Source organism: Diceros bicornis, chromosome 37 (genome assembly GCF_020826845.1).
Source record: "Diceros bicornis minor isolate mBicDic1 chromosome 37, mDicBic1.mat.cur, whole genome shotgun sequence".
In the NCBI taxonomy this organism is placed as follows: Eukaryota; Metazoa; Chordata; class Mammalia; order Perissodactyla; family Rhinocerotidae; genus Diceros; species Diceros bicornis.
Window position 1 is genome coordinate 6,201,539 of NC_080776.1, and position 21,672 is coordinate 6,223,210.

At 39.8% G+C, this 21,672-nt stretch overlaps 1 protein-coding gene across 2 annotated transcripts in view; it reads right to left on the minus strand.

Moving 5' to 3' along the window:
- Nucleotides 1-21,297, minus strand: part of FN1 (fibronectin 1) — a 66,505-nt gene extending 45,208 nt beyond the window's left edge. For both annotated transcript variants that reach the window (XM_058532954.1, XM_058532953.1), the window contains exons 1-13: nt 20,928-21,297; nt 19,864-19,992; nt 18,798-18,935; nt 17,323-17,454; nt 16,217-16,354; nt 13,408-13,566; nt 10,784-10,975; nt 9,835-10,014; nt 9,034-9,210; nt 7,840-7,992; nt 6,450-6,578; nt 5,292-5,435; nt 354-475 (exon numbers count right to left, since the gene is read on the minus strand). In XM_058532954.1, coding sequence (XP_058388937.1) covers nt 354-475; nt 5,292-5,435; nt 6,450-6,578; nt 7,840-7,992; nt 9,034-9,210; nt 9,835-10,014; nt 10,784-10,975; nt 13,408-13,566; nt 16,217-16,354; nt 17,323-17,454; nt 18,798-18,935; nt 19,864-19,992; nt 20,928-21,075 — 1,941 coding nt within the window. In that variant the 5' untranslated portion in view covers nt 21,076-21,297. The remainder of the gene's footprint in view (nt 1-353; nt 476-5,291; nt 5,436-6,449; nt 6,579-7,839; nt 7,993-9,033; nt 9,211-9,834; nt 10,015-10,783; nt 10,976-13,407; nt 13,567-16,216; nt 16,355-17,322; nt 17,455-18,797; nt 18,936-19,863; nt 19,993-20,927) is intronic.
- Between the last annotated feature and the right edge of the window lie 375 nt (nt 21,298-21,672).

Genomic DNA, 21,672 nt, shown 5'->3' on the forward strand with positions numbered 1-21,672 from the left:
TTAGTTGGGGCTTTTTTTCAAATTAAGGAAATGATGCCAATAATTCTTTTCCTTTCAAAGGGTTATGAAACATACAAAGCTTTAGATTTTCTTCCCATATTGAAGAAGAATAATTTTAAGCATTATCATTTCTATGTCCTTGCTAAGATCTTTCTAACATAAAGAACTAAATTCTTCAAAACACCAAAAAACCTAAATCTATGTGTCAATTCAATCGACCACATATTGTCTCGTCACTAAACAAATATAAACGTATTGTGAATAGTTAATCAGATCTGTTGCCTCAAAAGCTGAAAAAAATGTTCTGAATTTGTTAATTTTAGGAGACTGGGTGTCCAAGGTTTCATACTTACAGGTTTCCATCTGAGAATGTACTTGGAAATGTGAGAAGGTTCTGGTGCATTCCACTGGATGGGGTGAGAGTTAGGCTGACTGGGGGTCTCTGTGATGATTACTTGGACAGGACCGGTTGTGCCTGAGAATAAAAATTTGAGATTTGGTTACCCTGGGTATTCACTCACTTCAACTTAAAATGTAGTGCGCAGTGATGGCCATCATTTAAGACAATTTTGCTTGTTAGTAAATATGAGTATAATAAAAATTATCTGGGATCAATCTTTTACATATTGACATTCGAAATCAATGCAACGACTCTTTCTTTTTTTTGTGAGGAAGATCAGCCCTGAGCTAACATCCATGCCAATCCTCCTCTTTTTGCTGAGGAAGACTGGCCCTGGGCTAACATCTGTGCCCATCTTCCTTTACTTTATATGGGACACCGCCACAGCATGGCTTGACAAGCAGTGCATTGGTGCATGCCTGGGATCCGAACCTGCCAAACCACGCCTCCTTGCCGGCCGCTGCAGCGGAGCGCGTGCACTTAACTGGTACGCCACGGGGCCAGCCCCCAACGAATCCTTTTTTAGCTCATAAATTATTGTCCTTCACAAGAGAATTGTAAATAGAACTTGTTTACAGCAAATAAGTTAAAAACAATGCCTCTTAGCTTGGTTTCTTCTCTATTTTCAAAGTGAGAATTATGAGAAGTGGTAAAACTACCCTAATACAAATAATGCAATATAGAATATAAATTTCATTGACTTATTTTTTAAGCTTCTTTGAAGCAAATTCTAGTTTGTGAAGGCTTTCATCAGGAATGAGTATACCATGTAAGAAGGAAACATTTCAAAGGACAAATGACATGATGTAAAACAAACACATTTCTAAATGGGGTCAAATCTTAGACAAATAGACAAAGGTAACAATTAAAGACTCAATTTTATTTCTCATCAGTCTCAACATCCTATCAATTTGGAAAAAAAACTTTATTTTTATTCAGTAAATATACTCTAAAATCATACCACCGTTTGGTCAAATTATTAACAGACACAACTTTCTTTTTTCAAAAGCAGTTATCAACTGAAATGACGTTGAAATATATACTAAATTCACTATTTCTACATCTTGATGTGTATGACTGTTTCCAACAAACTTTAAAGTATGGTTTTGTTTCTTTTTTCTGTTTTCTAAAAAAACAAAATAACAGAAGTGGAATCAATGGCTTAATAGTGTAGAGTCAAGTTGGAATAATAATGAAATAGCTGAAAAATTGATGCTTGTGGCACAGAACACTATCTTTTTCCTAAACATTACCTTTTTTATGATGTCAATCAACATTCAACTTATTAGAAATAAAAATAAAGCTCCTTGTAATAACCTTTCTGAGAATTTCTAACTGCCACTCTGTCAAACAGCAAAATTTTTCATGTTTAATAAAACACTTCACCAGAGTAACAGATTTAAGTTTTCTGAAAAAAAAAAATTGATTTTCAAACTTATTATCTTTGCTGTTAAATTCCCTTCGAAAACAAAGTCTTCTCTAGCAGAACAAATATATAACTTGCAAATCCGTGTAGACTCAAAAGTTCCAGAATAATATACTCACTTTCCACACTGAGAATAATCCAAAGTTGGTTGAAGACTAACAAATATTTTTTGAATCTTAATTTCATTTAATGCAAGTATTTCCAAGTCACATGAGTTCCAAAACTCATGTATAAAATTCTGTTTTCCATTCTCAAGGGGTATATATTTCACAAAACATGGCAAGATGTTTGTGTTAATCAATTGGCAGAAGTCAATTCCGTGTCTCTCTTTGAATCACCCTTTCTGCTCATGAAGATCCTCACAAATGTAAATAAGTTTTTAAAGATAAGCAGTGAAGGCAAATTCTAGAGATGTAACTATTTAAAGTAGTTCCATTAAATCAGTAAATACAGGAATATCACGTCCTTTATTTATGATAATCGGCATACGGTTGTTTAAATATTGATCTCTTAAAGAAATCCTACTATAATTTCTTCAGATAAGGAGACACTTGATATGTGTTTGTTTTATTTAGTTTGGCAGTCATGATTTTGAGGGGAAAACGTTTATGATGCCGTAGAATGTACAACACCGCAAGTCATCCCTAATGTAAACCATGGACTTTGGGTGATAATGATGTGTCCAGGTAGGTTCATGGATTGTAACAAATGTACCATGCTGGTAGGGGATGTTGATAATAGGGGAGGCTATGTATGCGTGGAGGCAGGGGGTATATGGGAAATCTCTGTACCTTCCTTTCAATTTTCTGTGAACCTAAAACTGTTCTAAGAAAATAGTCTTTAATTAAAAAAAAAGTTTATGATGGCTAAATGTCATTAAGATTAAGTTTTAGAAAGACAACACAAATGACCTTTACTGCCCAGCTTTAAGTCTAATCATGCTCCTACGTCCACAAGAAGGAGGATAAAAGAGGAGGGAGTGGAGGAGAAAAAGGCAGCTCAGTGGTTTTTACCCCAGTGATAGAGTAAAACTACACAAGTTTCTTTTCCTTCTAAAACTTCAAGCGCTGGTTTGAAATTCTATGTTTTCAATTTTAGGTTTATGCCGTAGCTGACCAGCGATGAGGATGTCACGCACTTAGCACATTTTTGTCCAGAAAGTAAAGAGACTGTGTCCCTTATTTGTAAGGGCAAAGTCCAGTTGTCACTCTACCTTCGTCTACATATGACTTGAAGACAGGAAATCTGGAAATTCTGACATCCTTTACACTATTTAGACTTAAAATCTTTTTGATCATCCTTCTGATACTAGTTAGTTGGTAAAACTTTTAAAATTAACCTAACTGAGCAATTACTCACCATTATGAAAACCTGACTCCCTCTCTTATTCAATACATCCGGCTAAGAAGAAAATAATGAAGTAAAGATAGGATACAATGTCTATACTTTTAAAACCAGTTTAAAATTAAGGTCAAAATGAGTAATTTCCAGCAACAGTGACCCTGGAGAAGTTAAACATTTATGGGTTTGCGACTCAGTCTTTTTTTCTCTATTTAGTTTGCTGAGATCTGTGCTTTCCTAGTTGTTTATTGACAAACCAAATGCCTCTTATCTTCTGTTAGTTTGAACAGCTCCCCTAAGCCCTCCGTGGGAGGAACAAACAGGACGAGGCTCAGAGACAATCTCTTGGTAATCTGTTGTCCTTTTAGCCTCCCCACCCTCCTCATGCCCCACACGCTAGGCATGAACCATTGAGAAAACCAAACCACATACTGAGGGCAAACACCAGTCCCCTCTCCCCTAAATCTCCTCTATGCTCAGTGGGTTCTACTGGTACCATATGTAAAGAGTAGAGACAAGGTCAACACATAAACTCCAACAACAGAAGGCCTCCTTCCCATCTGGATTTCATCTCTGACACGTCTACCTAAATGTTTCCAGCAAGTAGCTATGTGAACAGGCTTATTTCAAAAGAGAAAGAAATAAGCTGTCTTTAAATCAACGAGAAGGAAATAATTTTCAATAAATTGCCACACCAATAATAGCCATAACCATTGAAACTAGAGAGCATTTCTTTAGAAGTTTCTATCCTTTGGTTGTGTCATTAAAGAAAAAAACAACCCAGTTATCTACTTTCTGAACTTACACTGCTTCTGCGATCAGATTTTTAAAAATTATTAAATAAAAAAATTCTGTTAAGTGATTCTTATACCCAAATGCACGCAAAATACAATTTAAGAGACAGGTCGATCTGTGCTATGAGCTTGCCTAAAGCAAAGTCACCTTCTGCAGCCCTGACAGTGTCTGAGGGCTGCCAGGGCGGGAGCAGGTTCTCTTCAAAGTTCACAGAAAGAGTGGATCTGGGTGGTTGGTGTTTAGGATCACAGATTGTTAGATTGTCAGTGCTAGAAGGAACTTTAAAGGTCATCAACTACAGTGTCCCCGATTTCCAGATCATGAAATAATGAGCAGAGCTTGGCGTGTATCTCCTTGGCAGTATATGTAGAGCTGGGACCCATGTCTTGGTGAACACTGCCTTTGGCCAAATTGTCCCATCTCATGTTCTCTAGGAGAGTGAATCTCTATCACGTTATGGAGGAACTTAGTTAACTTAATCTTAATTTCTGTCACAGGCAGATTCTGATGCCCTGAAAATCTCTCTTTTTGCTTCTGAAAGCAGGCCATGTTTTAAGTCTAAAGTTAACAGAGGTCGAGGAAATTTTGCACCTCAGTAGTTGCTCAAAGAACCAATGCCTAAAAATTAGACTTTCATGATTCAACACATTTTAGTGTTGTAATTAGTCACCCAGTGAAAATTAAATTCAAAAATTTTTTTCTAAAACGAATTAAAAACACCTACAGCGAGGCACTATGTCCTGTGATCGGAAAGAATCCAGCAACAAACATTTCAGGATATTTGAACTGTGTGGGCAGAGAATTGACCAAGTTACTCAACTCTTGACTGGGATACTTTGTTCCACGCTCCAACTGAGCAAACAAATGAAAATTTTGACAAAACGATGGCCAGGATGAAATATACGGAATGAACACATACGGGATATTGTATTTCAAGTAATTTCTCTATGCAAACTTCTCTGTTAAGAACCATAGCACAAAACTCCAACCCTTTACTCTCAGCACAGCTCACTTCATGGTTTCCGTTTCTATGCATGGATGTGAGATGAAATTAGCCCAAGCGTTTTAAGCTAATGGAATGTTCTACAGTGTTAAGAAACAAATTACATAGAGGCGCATTTTTACAGCCTTCCACGCCTTGTAGTTGACTGGGGAGAAAGGAAAATCATTGTAGGCAAAAATTTGATTGATTATTAGACAGTGGTATGAAAAAAAGATGGGAAAGGAAAGAGATTCCAACTTAGGCATCAGAGTATTCGTAAATACTGATGTGCCCTGTTTTCATAGCCCGGGGGACAATTCTCAATCTGCAGTAATAAGGCTGCTCACCTGGATAGGTCTGTAAAGGCTGGCAATGCCACTCCCCAATGCCACGGCCGTAGCAGTAACACTGGTACCTGACACCATGCACATACTTCTCCCAGGAGTCTCCAATTTGATAAAACGTTCGGGTTTCCGAATCCTGGCATTGGTCTAAAACATAAACAAGTAAAAGATAAGCAGCCTTGAAGACTTAAAACTACAAACTTAATTTCAGTGTGCTAAGCATACATTCTTAGTTTTAACAGAAACTTGAAACTTTCCTTACAAATACATGCAGTTAAAAAAATATTTGGTTCATATCTTTTACCTTACAGGACAATTAGCGGTAAAAAGCACCCATTGAGAGGAATATTTCATTTTCTAAAAGGACAATACTTCTAAATAAAAATTTTAAGATTTAGATTTCAGTGTCTATTGATATTCTGAATATTTATTTGAGAAAAATAAATTAGTGTATTTTACACATATTAATGCAACTGATTTACCATTTGAATAGTAAGGACAAAATCTCACTCTATACACCTCTTCAAAATTTGGAGGACTTAATTTTACATGTAAATCAATGAACTAGATTTTAACTCTGAATGCTTGCTGAGCAGTTTCTGAGAAAACTTCTCAGCTTCTCTCTCAGCTTTGGCAATCTGAGGTCAAACAAACTCACCTGATGAGCATGTTTTCTTAGTGACCAACCCGCCTCTTTCAGAACAGGAATATTAATGGATTACTTTAACGCTGGTAACACAGCCCTTTTAAGGCTCAACCTTCACTATTTGCTTAGATCTATTATAAAGAGCAGCCAAGAAAAATAAAGTATTTGGAGGGAGGTATTTACCAGCATAATCATTTGCCCATGTTATTGCACAGTCAGCAAAGAAAAGTTCTCTTTCATAACAGGGACTATCTTTGCGATTCAGAACCAAAGAACAAATTCCATTCAATTAAAATAAATCTGAATTTGTCAACAAATTCAGGAAAATAGATGACTACCAATATCGAGACTATATATTGGTCCACAATTAGCGAAGACTTTGCAAAGCTCTTTGCAAGCCACTCATCAACGTCTGGATCCAACTTCAATCACGTAACATCAAATAGCTCTTCTTATCTGAAACTTGCTAACTATTCTCAGTGTCCAAATCTGTCTAGAGAGACAAGGCCACTTACCGACGGGATCACACTTCCATCTGCCCCGGCCCTGACCGAAGCAGGTACAATTCAACATGTGTCCCTCTTCATGCCGCTTGTGAAATGTGTCATTCACGTTATAAGTGATGTCGTCGACAATGCACTGATCTATTCAGGAAACAGTGGAATGGGTGGAGAACGTTAGGTTTCACTGACAAAAGAAAAGAAGCTACGCTTTTCAAAGCCTACAGTTCCTTCCACTTAATTATCAACATCTCCCACTAAAATAACTTTTCAACTGGCGTAGAATAAATGTGTTTTCAAAGCTTAGTCAGTAATACAATTTTTGCAAGAAAAAAAATTCTCTTACAAACTTGTAAATGTCAGAGGTCAAAGTATAGACAACTAAAGAATGTGGTAAGATACACCTCCCTGTGGAAAGCCAATTTTAAAAAAATACTTGTGTTGCTTTCAGAAAAATTCTTGCTTAGTTGATGATGTCCTTTAGATCTCTGCTTGTTATGATAAACAGGAGGAAGATTAAACATACTTATACAGCACCCAGCATAGTGTGATGGTCTGATCTCTGGAATGGCGGGGGTGGGGAGATATTTGGATTTGAGAAATAAAATGACATCTACAGCATTTGTAAAGTTAAAAGAGAATTAGGCCAACTCTGTTCCTAACTCTCTGAGAGATCCTGAGAAAATTACTTTCCCTCTCAGCTCCTTCATCTGTAAAATGAAGAGTTGGTTGTATGCCTTCCTAGGGTCTCTTTTAGCTCTCCAACGTCATATGTAATTATTATTACTCCTAGATTGGGTTACCCACTGGACAACACAAAAGAACAAGTTCAGGCCAATGTCAACACACCAGCTACATGGGCTATTTATTAGCTCAGAGTTCTACCTAAATCTTACTTTTCAAATCAAAGAAATAGAAAACTTAAAAAAGTTTTAATAAATCAACATCTTTATATTATATATCTGGGTGCAAAGGGGAAAAACTGATCTGAACAAAAGAAATTGGCCTATGTATTTGTCTCCTTAAATTTGGATCTGCAAGGATCTAATTTCAGAAGAGCAACATCTCTTTTCTTTATAGAAATTATCCAGTCTTTTCTAGACATGAATCCAATGGCATAACCAAAAGCTAAAAGGATCAAATGATTGTGTTATAGCCTTTGAAGTCATCTTTCTGGCTCAGCCTAAGTACTTAGATCCTGGGAATGTTTCATAATCTTAGAATCGCTGTGCCAGCTTTTCTTAACCGGCTGCCTAAAATGCGAAACTTATCCAGCACAGTAGACTAATGGAGAGGCATTGCATGTTTCTTCTGCTGCTTTTGGTAAAGTACAAGTTTTCACATAAAAGTCTGCCTCTTTGGACCCTTTGTCCTCTCCAATGTTTTTATTAATAAGCAAACACACCTCGGAGCTGGGAGTAGGCAACACAGGTCCATTCACCACGGCCATTCCCAACGCATGTGCACCTCATCATGTGGCCCATGTCGTGTTGCTTATCCCACTGATCTCCAATACGATACATCACCCCTTCGTTAGTTGTACAGATTTCCTCATGGGCTGTTTGGAAACAAATGAGAAATGCACACTTGACCAATGATCACAAAGTCTAAAAAGGCATGCAATATTATCAGTCCAGTTTGGTTATCCTGAGAACTCTCACTTGGAAAGAAGTCTTGTGTGCTTCAAAGTAATCTCAGTGCTGCTATGTGGAGGTGGAGAGTTTTGAGCCCCAAAGGGAGAAAACACAGTCTACTGAAGGTAAGGTACTTTGATCAGAATAATCACAGGAAGGGTTAGGGGATGTTAAACCACGACGATACCTACACATTCGCACAAAGAGTTTGCATTATTCTAGAAGCCTACATTTGACTACTGCTCGATAACCTGTCCTAGTTCCAGTTTATTCTGGCTCAAAGGGAAACCACGTGTACAAGTATCGCAAGAATTGCAAGCTAAAGTGTATTTTCCTTATACACCCAACATCCCCTTTTGTCGAAATGAGAGAAAGTAAGTGTAAGTAGTTTTCTTGTCTCATATTCACACTTGACAATGCCTAGTACAGAGGTTCTTGGATCTACAACTGGAAAATCAAAGGTAATCTATGGGGTTCTTAAAATTTGAAAACAGATAAAAGGTATTGGTTCCCCTTTCTCCATTCACACAAACTAGAGCCCTCTAGAGACACAGAGTTTTAGTCATTTTCGTATTTAGTGACAGAGCTCAGTTCAGTCAAACCAAAACTACATGTAAACATTGTAGGTCTGTGACTACAGCAGTCAGTTACATATTAAATGTTGTAAGCGACTCAGTTGTGTACTCTTTACAAAAGACAAACCTGTGCAAAATTCGTATTTCCAGACTTTTTAAAAAATATTTTTTTTGTATTTATATATTTTTGGACATTAAATTATACCAATAGGATTTTAAAATTATATAAATACTTCTATAATTCTTATATATTTGATTATATATATATTTATATCACATAAAGTTTTCTGCTGTCTCAAAATTAAGTCTTAATGAGTGAAACAGGAGTAAACTGGACACTATTCTTCAGTCTTATGCCGTAAATGGTTGTCTACAGGGGCTTCATCTTACCAGCCATGGGGCAGAATCCAAACTTCTGGTCCGCGTCGTAGTTCTGGGTGGTTCCACACCATTTCATGTTGTCTCTCCTGCCCTCAGAAGTACAGTCAGTGTAGTTGTGGTTGTTGTAGAGGAAGGGGAAGTGACACAAGGCACCATTGGAATTCCCACCTCGAGTCTGAACCAAAACTGCCCAGAAAAATACACAGAAAGGAAGAAAAAATTACAGCTGAGTTTTTGAACGTACAGCAGGGAATTAGTACAGAAAGGTTCAGGGATAGCCGGGTTCTACAGCTAATTCACAGACAGTCTGTCTCAGAATAAAAGATGTCTGCTAACACAGTTCTAAGCTTCCTTTGTGTATTCACCTTCACCTTCCAAATGGATTTATATCCAATTTTCACTCGCATTTTCCCAACCAGAAAAAAACAGATTAAATGATCGCTTTGAATAAAACACAGTTTTAAGCAGAAGAGGAGCACAAACCCTCAGGCATCTCTCCTGTGTATTCCTCAGTCCTGTGGGATCACCTACTGATTTTAATAGACAAGTATCTGTAATCACATCATAATCTCAATGTGTCAAAAATAAATGAACTGGAGGGCTTTCCCATGGTGTCATTTCCCAAGGGTACTGGGGAACATGGAAAGATCTTCAGCTGCTAAGTTCACTCCACGTCTCTTGGGTCCAGACTGAACTAAAGTGACATTTCTTGTGCAGCCTCAAAATTAGTGGCTAGGTTGCTGGCAAATAAAAATAGGGCATGAGAAATGGGTTTTTCTCACTGCTGTGTTTTCCCCTCGGGATACTTACCAGCATGGTCGGTACAGAAAGAATATTTCTGGTCTTGCTCATAATTGGAAGTCGTGCTACACCAGAGATGTCCATCCTGTCGCCCTTCTGTGGTGCAGGAGTAGAAAGTTCTGCCATTGTAGGTGAAGGGTAAGACACACGGCTCCCCGTTTGAATTGCCACCATAAGTTTGGGTTACGGCTGCAAACATAATCAAAAGGGTCTCGGTAAACAAAGCTGCATTTATCTCCCACCAGTTGCTGTTTATTTATAGTTCAACTGAGACTGTGCTTGTGCCCGCAAAGGAAAAACCTGCGAGTATAGATGATCCTCTGGTTAATGTCAGTGAAAATGCATTACTCAGGAAGCCAGGTCTTTTGTAGACAGAACAACACCTGAATTCTTCTGCTGATGTCTTTTGTTGGCACCTCATGCCTCAGTTTCCCTATATGTAAAGCTATGTTAATATAGGCTAGCTAAGGATGCTGTTCAAGGATACTGGAGAGATGTGTATGCCTCTGTTGGTACCCTAAGAATGAATACACGAGGCTATTCTAAAGGAAAAGTCAAGTGTACCAATTATTATTGCTATAGTTACTACGACTTTTGTAGCCCAGAAGAGATGCATTAGGTTGTTGAAAGTTTACATCACAAAGCTCCAGAAAGTTGAGATTTAGAGGATAAAATATGGATGATTAGCTATTCAGAAAGCAATTCTCTTGTAACAACACTTCAGACAAATAAAGATAAAACATAGCAGTTTAAATCTCACTTCAGGAAAGAAAATACATAAATTAAAAAGACTTGAAGAAGATTTATCAAATGCCAACCCTGGTTGTTATCACGGGGTGGTAAGATTATAAGCTTTTCTCGTTTGTTTTATTGTTTTACATTTTTGGGTAAATGAATGTATTGCCTTTCAAAAACGAAATAAGTTATCAGTGCTTTTTTTTGAAAAGATGATGCAGACCTGTCTCTTGGCAGCTGACTCCATTGCCCAGGCAAGTGCAAAGCATTTGCTTGTTTCCTTGTGTCTTCAGCCACTGCATCCCCAGGGAGTAAACCACGCCACTGTCTGTGACACAGTGACCATATGGAACGGGCTGGGGGTGAGGCTGGGGCTGGTAAATGGCCGGTCGGACGTCTGTGAAGGAGCCAGATCCTAAGGGCATGAGAAAAGAAAGTCACAAAGCTGGACAAGAGAAAATAACTACTTTCTAGATCTGGGATCTTTAGGGTTCCATACAGATCACTCTGAAATCCATGTTGTTACTAACCTGGAACTGAAAAGAAATGCCCCTCTCATTCTGCATTAGTTTTGCATTCAGCCTAGGAAATAATCCACAAGAGTCTAACAAATGGTCTCCATTTTCCAGCTCATCTGGAACTACTGGGATTATATTTCTAAAATGATAGACATTATTCTGCCACTCAACAGAGCAGATACTTTCAACAACTCCTTACTCATGCCAGGAAGCTCAGGGTCCATGCCGCCACAATCTTTCACACCTACCTTTCTTCCAGCTCACTTCTGACCACTCCCTTCCTTGCTGTATGCTCACTCTCTCATGTGCCCCGTGCTGGCCTCATGCTTTTCCCTTTGCCTGGAATGGTCTCCCTTACCCTTCCTCTCTAAGCAGCCTCTATAAGCTCAACAAATCTAGGCATTTCTCTTCCTGACATTGTTTCGAGAAGTCCCTGACACTCTGCAGCAGACCTCTGGCCACCTGTGTAACTCTGGCCTCACTGGAGGGTGCCCTGAATAGCCATACTGGATACTCTAGAAGTTGTCCCCTCCTTCCACATTTTGTTTCTCCTCAGTATTATTTGTGATTCTGTCGTGTTTTTTCTAAAACTAATCAATCCTCTTAAAACAGCTTTCCTTTTGGAGTAAGATAACTGACTGTGTCAATCTTTTCTTTAAACTTTTGGAAGTCTGTTCTCCTGAAGGCTACGTCCACAGGGGGACAGAGTTGGAACTGATGCTAGAATGACTGGTACACTGAATTCAGGATCTAGCTAAGTGCTGCTGAACACTAGAACCCAAAGATTCTTCACAGACAGTGGGTCCCAAAGTCACTCATATTGGCGAAACACAGCATCTGTGTTCATACATCCCATCTGGAAGAGTCACAGTGCAAAGGAACATAAAGATGCTGTAGGAGTAGGTTCCATTTTGTTTAATCTAGTGTTTCTCAAACTTTTTTGAACAACGGAAACTTCAGTATAACATCAGTAATATTAACAAAAATAGATTACATTTCTTGAATGCGTATCCCATTTAACCCCAACCACTCTTTCAATTTAAACTATTTCAGTAGATTGATATTTGTAATTGTTTCTTTTTTTGGTTAGTAGCATTTTACTGATAATCAAATAACTCAAAGATATTATCAAATCTAATCTTGTTCACCTTCATAAGGGTTCAGAGCGAAGATGAAAACTCATCAAAAGGAGAAAAATCCAAACAAATAATTAATATTTTTAACTAAATGATTGATCGATAAAAGGCTAAGCAACAATACTAGCACATTATGTAGTGAAAACTTGATCAAAACATATTAAGAATAATAACAGAAGTACACATCCTTGATTGCCATGTTTCTTTCCTCAGATTCTTACAAAACAAGCTACAGTGCAAAGATCTTGTACTTGTACTAGAAATAATTAAAACTTCTTTTTTTTAAAAAAAAGCTTAGATATTGTGTCATTCATTCCCATCTCTACGCCCTCTCTGAATTTCTCAAATTGTGAATGCCAATACATGAAGAAAATGATTGTGCATTATTTTATGGAATGCAACAAAGTTTGCTGGAGCATGGAAACCACACATAAAGGATTGTTTCTGCTACAAAAAGAGCTGAATGTCAGGACAAGGAAATATATTCCATTTTGAGAAAAGAACAAATATACTTTTTTCCCCTTTGCTAGCAGAAGAGTCAAGTAATCAAATAACTCATCATAACACTCTCATTTCCATTAAAATGTACTTTAGATGTTCAAAATGCATATACACGTGTATGTATATGTGTATCTATATGAGTATATATACATATAGACTCATCTATATCTATCTATAAATTGTGTAGGTTTTACGACATTAGCATTTTTTATTTTTTTATTTATTTTTTATTTTTTTTTCCCCCAAAGCCCCAGTAGATAGTTGTATGTCATAGCTGCACATCCTTCTAGTTGCTGTATGTGGGACTCGGCCTCAGCACGGCTGGACAAGCGGTGCATCTGTGCGCGCCCGGGGTTCCGAACCCGGGCCGCCAGCAGTGGAGCGCGTGCACTCAACCGCTAAGCCACGGGGCCGGCTCCAATATTAGCATTTTTTTGACATCACTTTAATCTCTTGGGGCTAAAACTGTTTTTTCCCCTTAAGATTCATTTTCATTTTATTTTTATCTAAATTTAAAACTTGAGAGTAGACAAAGTTTTAACAACTAACAATCCGTAAATGAACTCAGCTTATTGGCCGAAACCCTGCAAATCATCCTTCAATGGCACGTCAAAGGAAAGACGGATTTGCAGAAATATTTTTTGAAACGCTATCCCATTTTCGGTTTCCGGTCCCCCTGGCCCGTGCCTCACCAGCAGATGTGGTCTGCAGAGACGAGTGCCTTTCACATTTCCATTCTCCTCTGCCGTTGCCTGTGCACACGCACTGGAGCAGGTTCCCCCGATTATCCTTCTTGCTCCAGGTATCTCCAATTCTATAGGATGTCCTCGTGTCCTGATCATTGCATCTGTCTGTGTCAGAAAGAAGTATTTAAATATGCAAATCAGGTCAAGCTTGGCTAATGCTCATTTCAAACCTAAAACAAGAATATAGTAGTTTAAGGCTTGGTAAGCTATTTTTTGGTGATATAGCCAGCTGTGGTGCCACAGGTGTTCAACTTCTGAAAGACGGCATTACATTTGTTACGGCAGAAAGGGAGCTGTATGGTTTAGTCTAGTTCCATTTCTGTTTGCCAAAACACTTTTTCATCATCTTTCATTCATTCATTTTTTTTAATAGTTTTTACATTGTTCCTTTGACCAAATTCATTCTCTGCCTTTTTATTCTTCCTCTTTCCTTCTCAGGCTCTCCTAGGCTTTCTCCGGGTAATTACTGTATATGACCTGCCTTTCCAGAGGGACTTTCCTTAGAAAACTAAAAACAATAGAGAGGCAAGAAGGTCTCAAAAGGTCTCCCTCTATTGCCCCAAAGAAACCCTAAAAAGATAGCAGCGTCTCTTTCTTCATGTGTTAGGTAAAAACATTCAAGGGAGTACCAACTTCTTTGACTAAAATGTTTTATCCCCACACACACACCCACTTATTTAAAATCACTAACAAAATGGCTTCTTTTGAATGGCTCAGTGTTAACCATTTGATGGAAAAGTGGGATTATTAATGTAAAATGATAATTCGTAACTACAGTCATGTGTCACTTAATGGGACAGGGATAGGTTCTGAGAAATGGTTAGGTGATTTTATCGTTGTGCGAACATCATAGAGCGTACTTACACAAACCTAGATGGTACAGCCTACTACACACCTAGGCTATGTGGGACCACTAATCTTATAGGAGCACTGTATATGCGGTCCATCATTGACCGAAATGTCGTTATGCAACGCAGGACTGTAAATTACCATTAGTCTATGTGTTCAATTATCGGGCAAATGAATTGTTGCCCATTCGCTACAATGTGAGTAGAGAGGATCTAATTTATTTGTGAATCAGAAAATCACTGCACTGGGTTAGAGAAAAAAAATTATTCAGTTGATGTAAGTTCACACAAATACACACCCACATTGATCTACCACCAGCAGAGGTCTGAATGAAGAGGTCATTACTGGTTAGTTTTTCCCCAAATCCCCAGCTAAAAAGATCATCTTCCCCTGAACCTCCATGGCACTATTTTCAGTATTTTTCTGGAAGCCTTTAATATTGTGCTTTAGAAGATGAATATGTATAAGCCTTTCCCATCTCCCTGACCTACTTACTAAGTGCTCTTTGAAGGCTGGGCTAATGTCCAATTCATTTTTGCATCCCTATACCATCTTGTACAAAGTAGGGACTTAAAAAATCTCACGGAATAAATGACTTTTGAGAAACTTTTCCCAACTTGCTATTAAAAGAGTTTTAAATAATAGATAAGGGTTCAAGTCAGACATCTAATTAGTCTTAAGCTAAAACACTGCCACCAAGGTCTTGGAAGTCTAATGATCATAATAACATTTTAAATGCAAAGATCTAATGAACCGGTAAGTTTCTGGGAAAGATTTGGTCAGAATTGTTATTACTTTCCGGGAGAGACTTATTTTTTGTTAGCAAAGAATTCAAATTTGGATGATGAACATTTTAAGATGGTTAAATATTTTAAGCTAGATAATGTTCAAAATATTTAGATTTGATTTTAAATCTTTCTTTCTTTTTTTTTTTTTTGTGAGGAAGATTAGCCCTGAGCTAACATCCGATGCCAATCCTCCTCTTTTTGCTGAGGAAGATTGGCCCTGGGCTAACACCTGTGCCCATCTTCCTCTACTTTATATGGGACGCCGCCACAGCACGGCTCGACATGCGGTGCATTGGTGTGCGCCTGGGATCCAAACGTGAGAACCCTGGGCTGCTGTAGCGGAGCGCGTGCACTTAACGGCTGCACCATGGGGCCGGCCCCTTAAATTTCTTTCTAACACCAATAGTTAATGGCTGTTTTGCTTCAACAAACTATAGTTGCTGTTAGTTTGAAATTTCAAATAAGGAGCCTTGAACCCCTAAAGCAATAGAGAGGCCTCAAGGCAATCTTAGAAGCTGCAGCAGAGACATTGGAGACCTCCTTCTTTATAGCGCTAAGAAGCTATTTAGAGCTTTGGGTAGGAGACACTGCCCTTAACCCCAGAGTAGACACATAATTTTAACCTATGGGATAAGGACGTTGTATTTTCATCAATTTTGCTTATGACTATGCTTTATTTAAATTTCAAACATGGAAGGAAACCTAAATCTTTAGAGCTTTGCTCCATTTGATATCAATAGTACCCACAAGCCTAAAGAGGCATTTGCATGTTATTTTAATAATTTCTTTGCTCTTAATGCTTGGAAAATATCTCAGTGATAATTTAGATTGAACATTTGCAACTAATCTTCAGGTCTGTAGCACATTTGGCATTGAAATGAATATTAAGGTTCTTTCTTAGTAACTGATAGCCTAAGACCTTATTGAACTACGATTTTTTTTTTTTTAAATCTTCTTTAAGAAGCAGAATTGGGTATGGAATTTTTCTTGACATACAAATGTTACCAAAGCATGTTGGTGTATTGGATGTCTTCTAAGTGACATCACATTACAATGCTCTCTAGGGATCCAGAATACAACACCTGGCCTCGTCCATAAGATAAAGATCTAAAACCTACTTCTAGAGGTACAGGTGATCCGCCCGTTGCCTTCCCCCAGACAAGTACAATCCACCATCATCCAGCCTTGATAGGGCTTCTCCCAAGTTTCCCCAACAACGTAGGAAGTCCCAGCAGCGTGGTCAAAACATTTCTCAGCTGTAGGGAAATTTGGAGAAAAAACAGAAAAAAAGGGGTTATTTTGAATTTGCAGTCTCCCTGTAATTTAAAGTGTATTGTGTAAGCAAAAATCCAGCCACATTTTCTTAAGTGGTACTCTGTTCCAAAAGGAAGGCACACCCTGAAACTAAGCACATAGTAAGTAACCAAAGCAAAAAGAAGCTCAAGTCGAGTTGGCAGGCAGAGATCCTGTTCTCCTAATAAGTCCACGGGCTGTATATTTTCATCTAGTACCCTTCTTCACACTTTTTGAGGGAAAAGGATCTACGTATGGATTCAGTCTGTGGGATTCTGAACATGCAAAATTCCAGTCTTAATTATGAATGACCAATTAGGAAAGCCTAAATAAAATGACAAGCAAGCTAATCAAAATTTGGAATTCTGTAAAAACAGAGACAACACAAAGCAAAATAAAGACCTCTTAGTTAGAGAACAATAAGTAAATGGTAAAATTGATAGCCAGAAATTTTTAGATTTGTGTCTATAGAGTTCAACTGAGAATTGAGACCAAAAGAAACTTGACAATTTTTATTTTGAAAAAAAATTACCAAGATGTGACAGAGCACACACAAAACTGTGGTTTCGTCAAGTGCATTCCAATAAAAAAATGTCAAAGTGTCATTTTTCTCTTTTAAATGACTTCTATCTTGACCAAGGAGAAATCTGAGATCAGATATCAGACAAAAGAAGTGACTTCTTCCTAAATCTTTCAACTCTATCTTATGTTTGTGAAACAAAAGTAAGACTTCTACACATGGTTAGTACTTTTCGATCTGACTCCTTTAAGGAGACTGTGGGTTATATAACATTTCATTATTTGAAATAAAATTCCAGTTTCATTATTTTTTTTTATTGGAATTCAGATCTCTTGTCCAGGTAGATTTTGATTCAACCCAGCGTTTTGACTGCGCATCCCCACCCCTCATTCATCCCTACGGGTCACCTACCTACAGGTTTGCAGGTCCATTCTCCTTTCCCATTACCAAGACATACACACTCTAACATGTAACCACCAGTCTCATGTGGTCTCCTCCAGGTGTCACCAATCTTGTAGGACTGACCCCCTTCATGGCAGCGGTCTGTTCACGATGAAAAGCAAATGTCAAAGAGAGTGGGACAGAGAATATTTTTGAAAAAGAAAAACTCTCATGTTCTACCCAGGGCGGGCACTTAGGTTAGCCAAAGTCAAGACACAGAGAACAGCTTTCCCATCAGAGACAGGGGACAGGTGACAGGTCTAGTTACTTTGGGTCACTCATTAAATGTCTTGTTTAAACACAATGGGAAACCACAGAGAAAACTGAAGGGCAAGGAAAGCGGTCATAAATCCTGGTTCCCCAGAGAGATCACAGGAAATGGGGTCCTACAGCAGAAAGAAAGGCTGGCAGACATGGCCTCCACACACACACAGCGGGTTGAGCCTAAGACTAATTCAATGAAAAAGCCACATCGGGCAGAGAATCCAGCTTTCAGGAATGTGGTAAGTCTGTATTTTACCCTAGGATAGAAATGTCATTTTAATAGAAAGCAAATAGATGTGTACATATCAATTATGGAAATCTGGGTACTTTTCTAGGCTGTTAAAAACAATGGCACGTGCCAAGGCTGAGCTGTCCACTAGATTGTAAACATTATGGACCACTGACTCTTAAGATTTGCCAATGAACTTGGATGAACCCTAACATTAAGCATGGGAAAAACTGATCGGGCCTATTCACAAGGGACTGATTCATTCTTTTGGATAGAAGCCTTTAAAGTGACTTATACTTAAAGGATCTATTTAAAAAACTAAATGCTATGTTAAAAGAATCTATTGGTAACCCAGCCAATCATACTGGATAGGTTGCCTTAGCTCAACTAGAACTGATGAGAGTCAAGCCAGTCCCCAAAGTACCTTGGAAACACTATTAGGCTAATTATTCCATATTATCTCCGGGAATAGCGAGATCTGCTTCCAGGTATAAACTATTGGTCACAATGAAACCCCACCGTTTCTGTGAGATGCAAGAGGTCTCTGCATTGCAAACAAGAAGAGCAGACCACACAAGGGCGAAGTCACTCTTCATAACCATCTTCCCAATCACTGCAGATAACCACATGATCACCCTGGCTTGATGCCCAGGTAATGTAAAATGGGCAGCTCCTCTAAGCACGTCTTACTGGAATGGAACCCAGGAGATCCACTTGGTTACACTATGTACATACACACACACTCATAAATCCACACAGACTAAACACTGATTCCACCTGTGCTCAGAGCCATCTGCCAGAAACACAGGAACCAGCTGGGTGACCACGTTGAGTATCTGGCCACCCAAAGTTAGGAATATCCAGTCACGGATAATAGAAAGTGACAGGGACGGTAATAGAGAAATCCCCATTTATGGCATCTCAGTGTCGTTTCACAGAACGTCTTTCTTACTTGCAATGGTGCAGCTGATTCTCCCTCGCCCAGCCCCGATGCAGGTACAGTCCCAGATCATGGAGTCTTTCGGGCGCTCATAAGTGTCGCCCACCCGGTAGGTGTTTCCAGTGTACTTGTCAAAGCAAGTCTCTTCAGCTGAGGGGAGAAGGCAAGTCCATGTGAGCCTCACATACGTACAAGTTATCCTATTCCACTAATCCCATCCAAAGGAAAACCCACTTTTCCATTCCAGGAGTAGTATGGGACAACGGAAAGTTATAAAAAATTGAAGTGAGAGTTCTGGATATTATCCTAGGCTCTAATAAAGCCTTAGTTTTTGAGCTTTGACAAGTTCTCTAATTATCTGTACATTAATTTCTACTGTATAGGATTCTCAGGCCCTTAGAAAAAAGCCATATAACATACTCCCTTCGGACAGGCTAGATTATGGTCTAGATTATGGTTCAGATTCTGGTCTCTGACTCAGAAAGTCAAACGAAGGTCCACACAAAAAGCAAACAGTTTGAAGAGCCCCACCTCCCACCAAGCCTGGTCACTTGCTAATCCTACTCTTTCCATTTTAGCCTCCTCAGGGCTTCTCCGCAGGATGTGCTATAATTTACAAGAAACACATCAATGGTCATAAAGGAATGAGAACTTTGAAGTGGTTAGTGGTTTTGTGTGACAAGTCACTTTACAATAGAGTACCCAAAGTGTTTTCTGGCTCAGAATCTTACAGTTTAAGATTTGAGATTACTTTCTAATAATTAAAATTTTATAAGCAATTTTTTTGAAGGAGAACACACAAAATCTTTCATTTTCTCAACAAAAATTTTGGGAGAGTAAAACAAAAAGAAGACTCTAGGAACTACTTTGGGATACATTTATTCTTTTGTTTTAAAGGTAAAAGGAACATGTGAAAAGCAAATATAAGCAGTTATTAAACACTTTTAAAGAGGAAATGACATACAATTCTACTGGGAAAATGGTGTATGCATTTTTACTACTAATGTTAAGTTTAATTAATAAGCACCACTTCTCCATCTATTAAAAGATACTAACTACCAGGCTCGCCACCACTTACGCTCCGGTTTACTCTCGCAGTTAAAGCCTCGGCTCCCTCCGTAACAGGTACAAACCAAGGCATTGCCCAGGTAGGTGCGCTCCCACTGTTGGTTTATCTGATAGTGTTTCCCATTGTCGTAACAACCAGCTGTAAATAATTGAAGGAAAATCATATTACATTTGCATTCCCCCTTTTTCCAAATTATGGAATTTGCTTGTACAATTAAATTGATGAGCCTAAGCAACAAACAGAAAAATAAGTTAATCATAGAGCACCAGGAGAATTAAAAGTAATATTCCACTAGTATATAGATATAGAAACAAGCTATCTAAAGAGTTAACCACAACTTGTACACGTACACATTTAGGTATTCCTTTTTTTTCCCCGGTTTAACTTAGCTAAATGTTATACAATGATGTCACTTCCATCTGGCCAGGGGTCTACATCAAAGGAGTGGAACATTTTGAAAAGCAGTTAACTGGAATTACATCTTAAAACATGCAAGGAACTTCAGTGCTCTTTAAAGGACAACTTGAAGCAGTTTCCTTTAGCCAAGGCATAGGGAGGGTGTGTCTTCAAAAAACTGGAAGAGGAATTCCAATCTCTGTTCTTGGAGAAGTATCCTGAGGGGCCCCTGAACAATCTGAACCAATTACATCTCTTTCAAGCTACTTAGGAACCACATAGCTATCTAGCTACCCTCTTCCCTGGTTTTGAAAATATTTGACCAGTTATTTAGTAACAAAGAAAATAAGAAGCATAAGGACCACGCTGATTCCAATTGGAAAATTCAAAGGCATACAGCATTTTTCGCTTTAAAGGCAAGTTTTGATGAATCACAGGAGGACGACCTGAACGTGTAGCTGATGAGAGCCCTGCAGGACATCGCAGAGCCCCTGTCCTCCAATGCATTCAGAACCAGCCGGCTCAAACCAAGAGCCTTTTGTATCCACAGCCGATTTCTCTCCTGAAGGCGTGCACACACTCCACACACGCGCGCGCGCAAACTTCAGCCACAACTTTGGTCGCCTCTACGGTCCCCTCCGTGCCACAGCCCGTTTCAGCCCGCGCTCGGTACTCACGCTTGGTTTGGCTGACAGCCACCGGGGACGGGGGCTGAACGATTTGCTGAGCCTGCCTCCTGCTCTTCGCGGCTCCGGTGGAGGGCACCGCCGTCCCCAGGGACAGCACGGCCAGCAGCAGCAGCCGGGGCCCCGGACCCCTGAGCATCTTGAGACGGTGCAGGGAGAGACGCCCTCACCAAGAGGCAAGTTGCCACCAAGTTGGGTTCCCTTCGCAACCTGCGGGAGGAGTCCCTTCCAGTGGCTCGGAGAGGGCAGGGGCCGGAGGATGGGGCCGGGGCCGCGCAGAGGGACAGAGGGGAAGGAGAGGACGAGAGAAGTCGTGGCTGCACGTCCCCTCCTCGCTCGCGCCCGGGGCTCCCTCTCCCCCCCTGCACAGCGCAGCCGGCGCGGGCGGCCGAGCCCCGAGGGCCGCGGTTTATATGGGCCGGTCCCCTCCCGCCCCCCGCGAGGCCGGGCGCCGGGGGGGGGGGCGCCGGCCCGGCCCCCACCTCCTCCCGCCGCCGCCGCCCGCGCGCCGATTGGCCGGGCCCCGGGTGACGTCAGGGGGACTGCGGGTTCGCCGCGAACAAAAGAGATGCTGATCGCCCGCCAGGACCGGGGCAAGACCACTTTTTTTTCGGTTTCCTTTGCGGTCGTCAAACTTTTTGGGGGCTGAGGGCGGAGGGATGGGAAGCGGCTGGAAAGGGGTAGACTGGGAGGAAAGGGAGGGGCTGCAGTTGGGCGAAGCGAAGGGGTTGCAAGT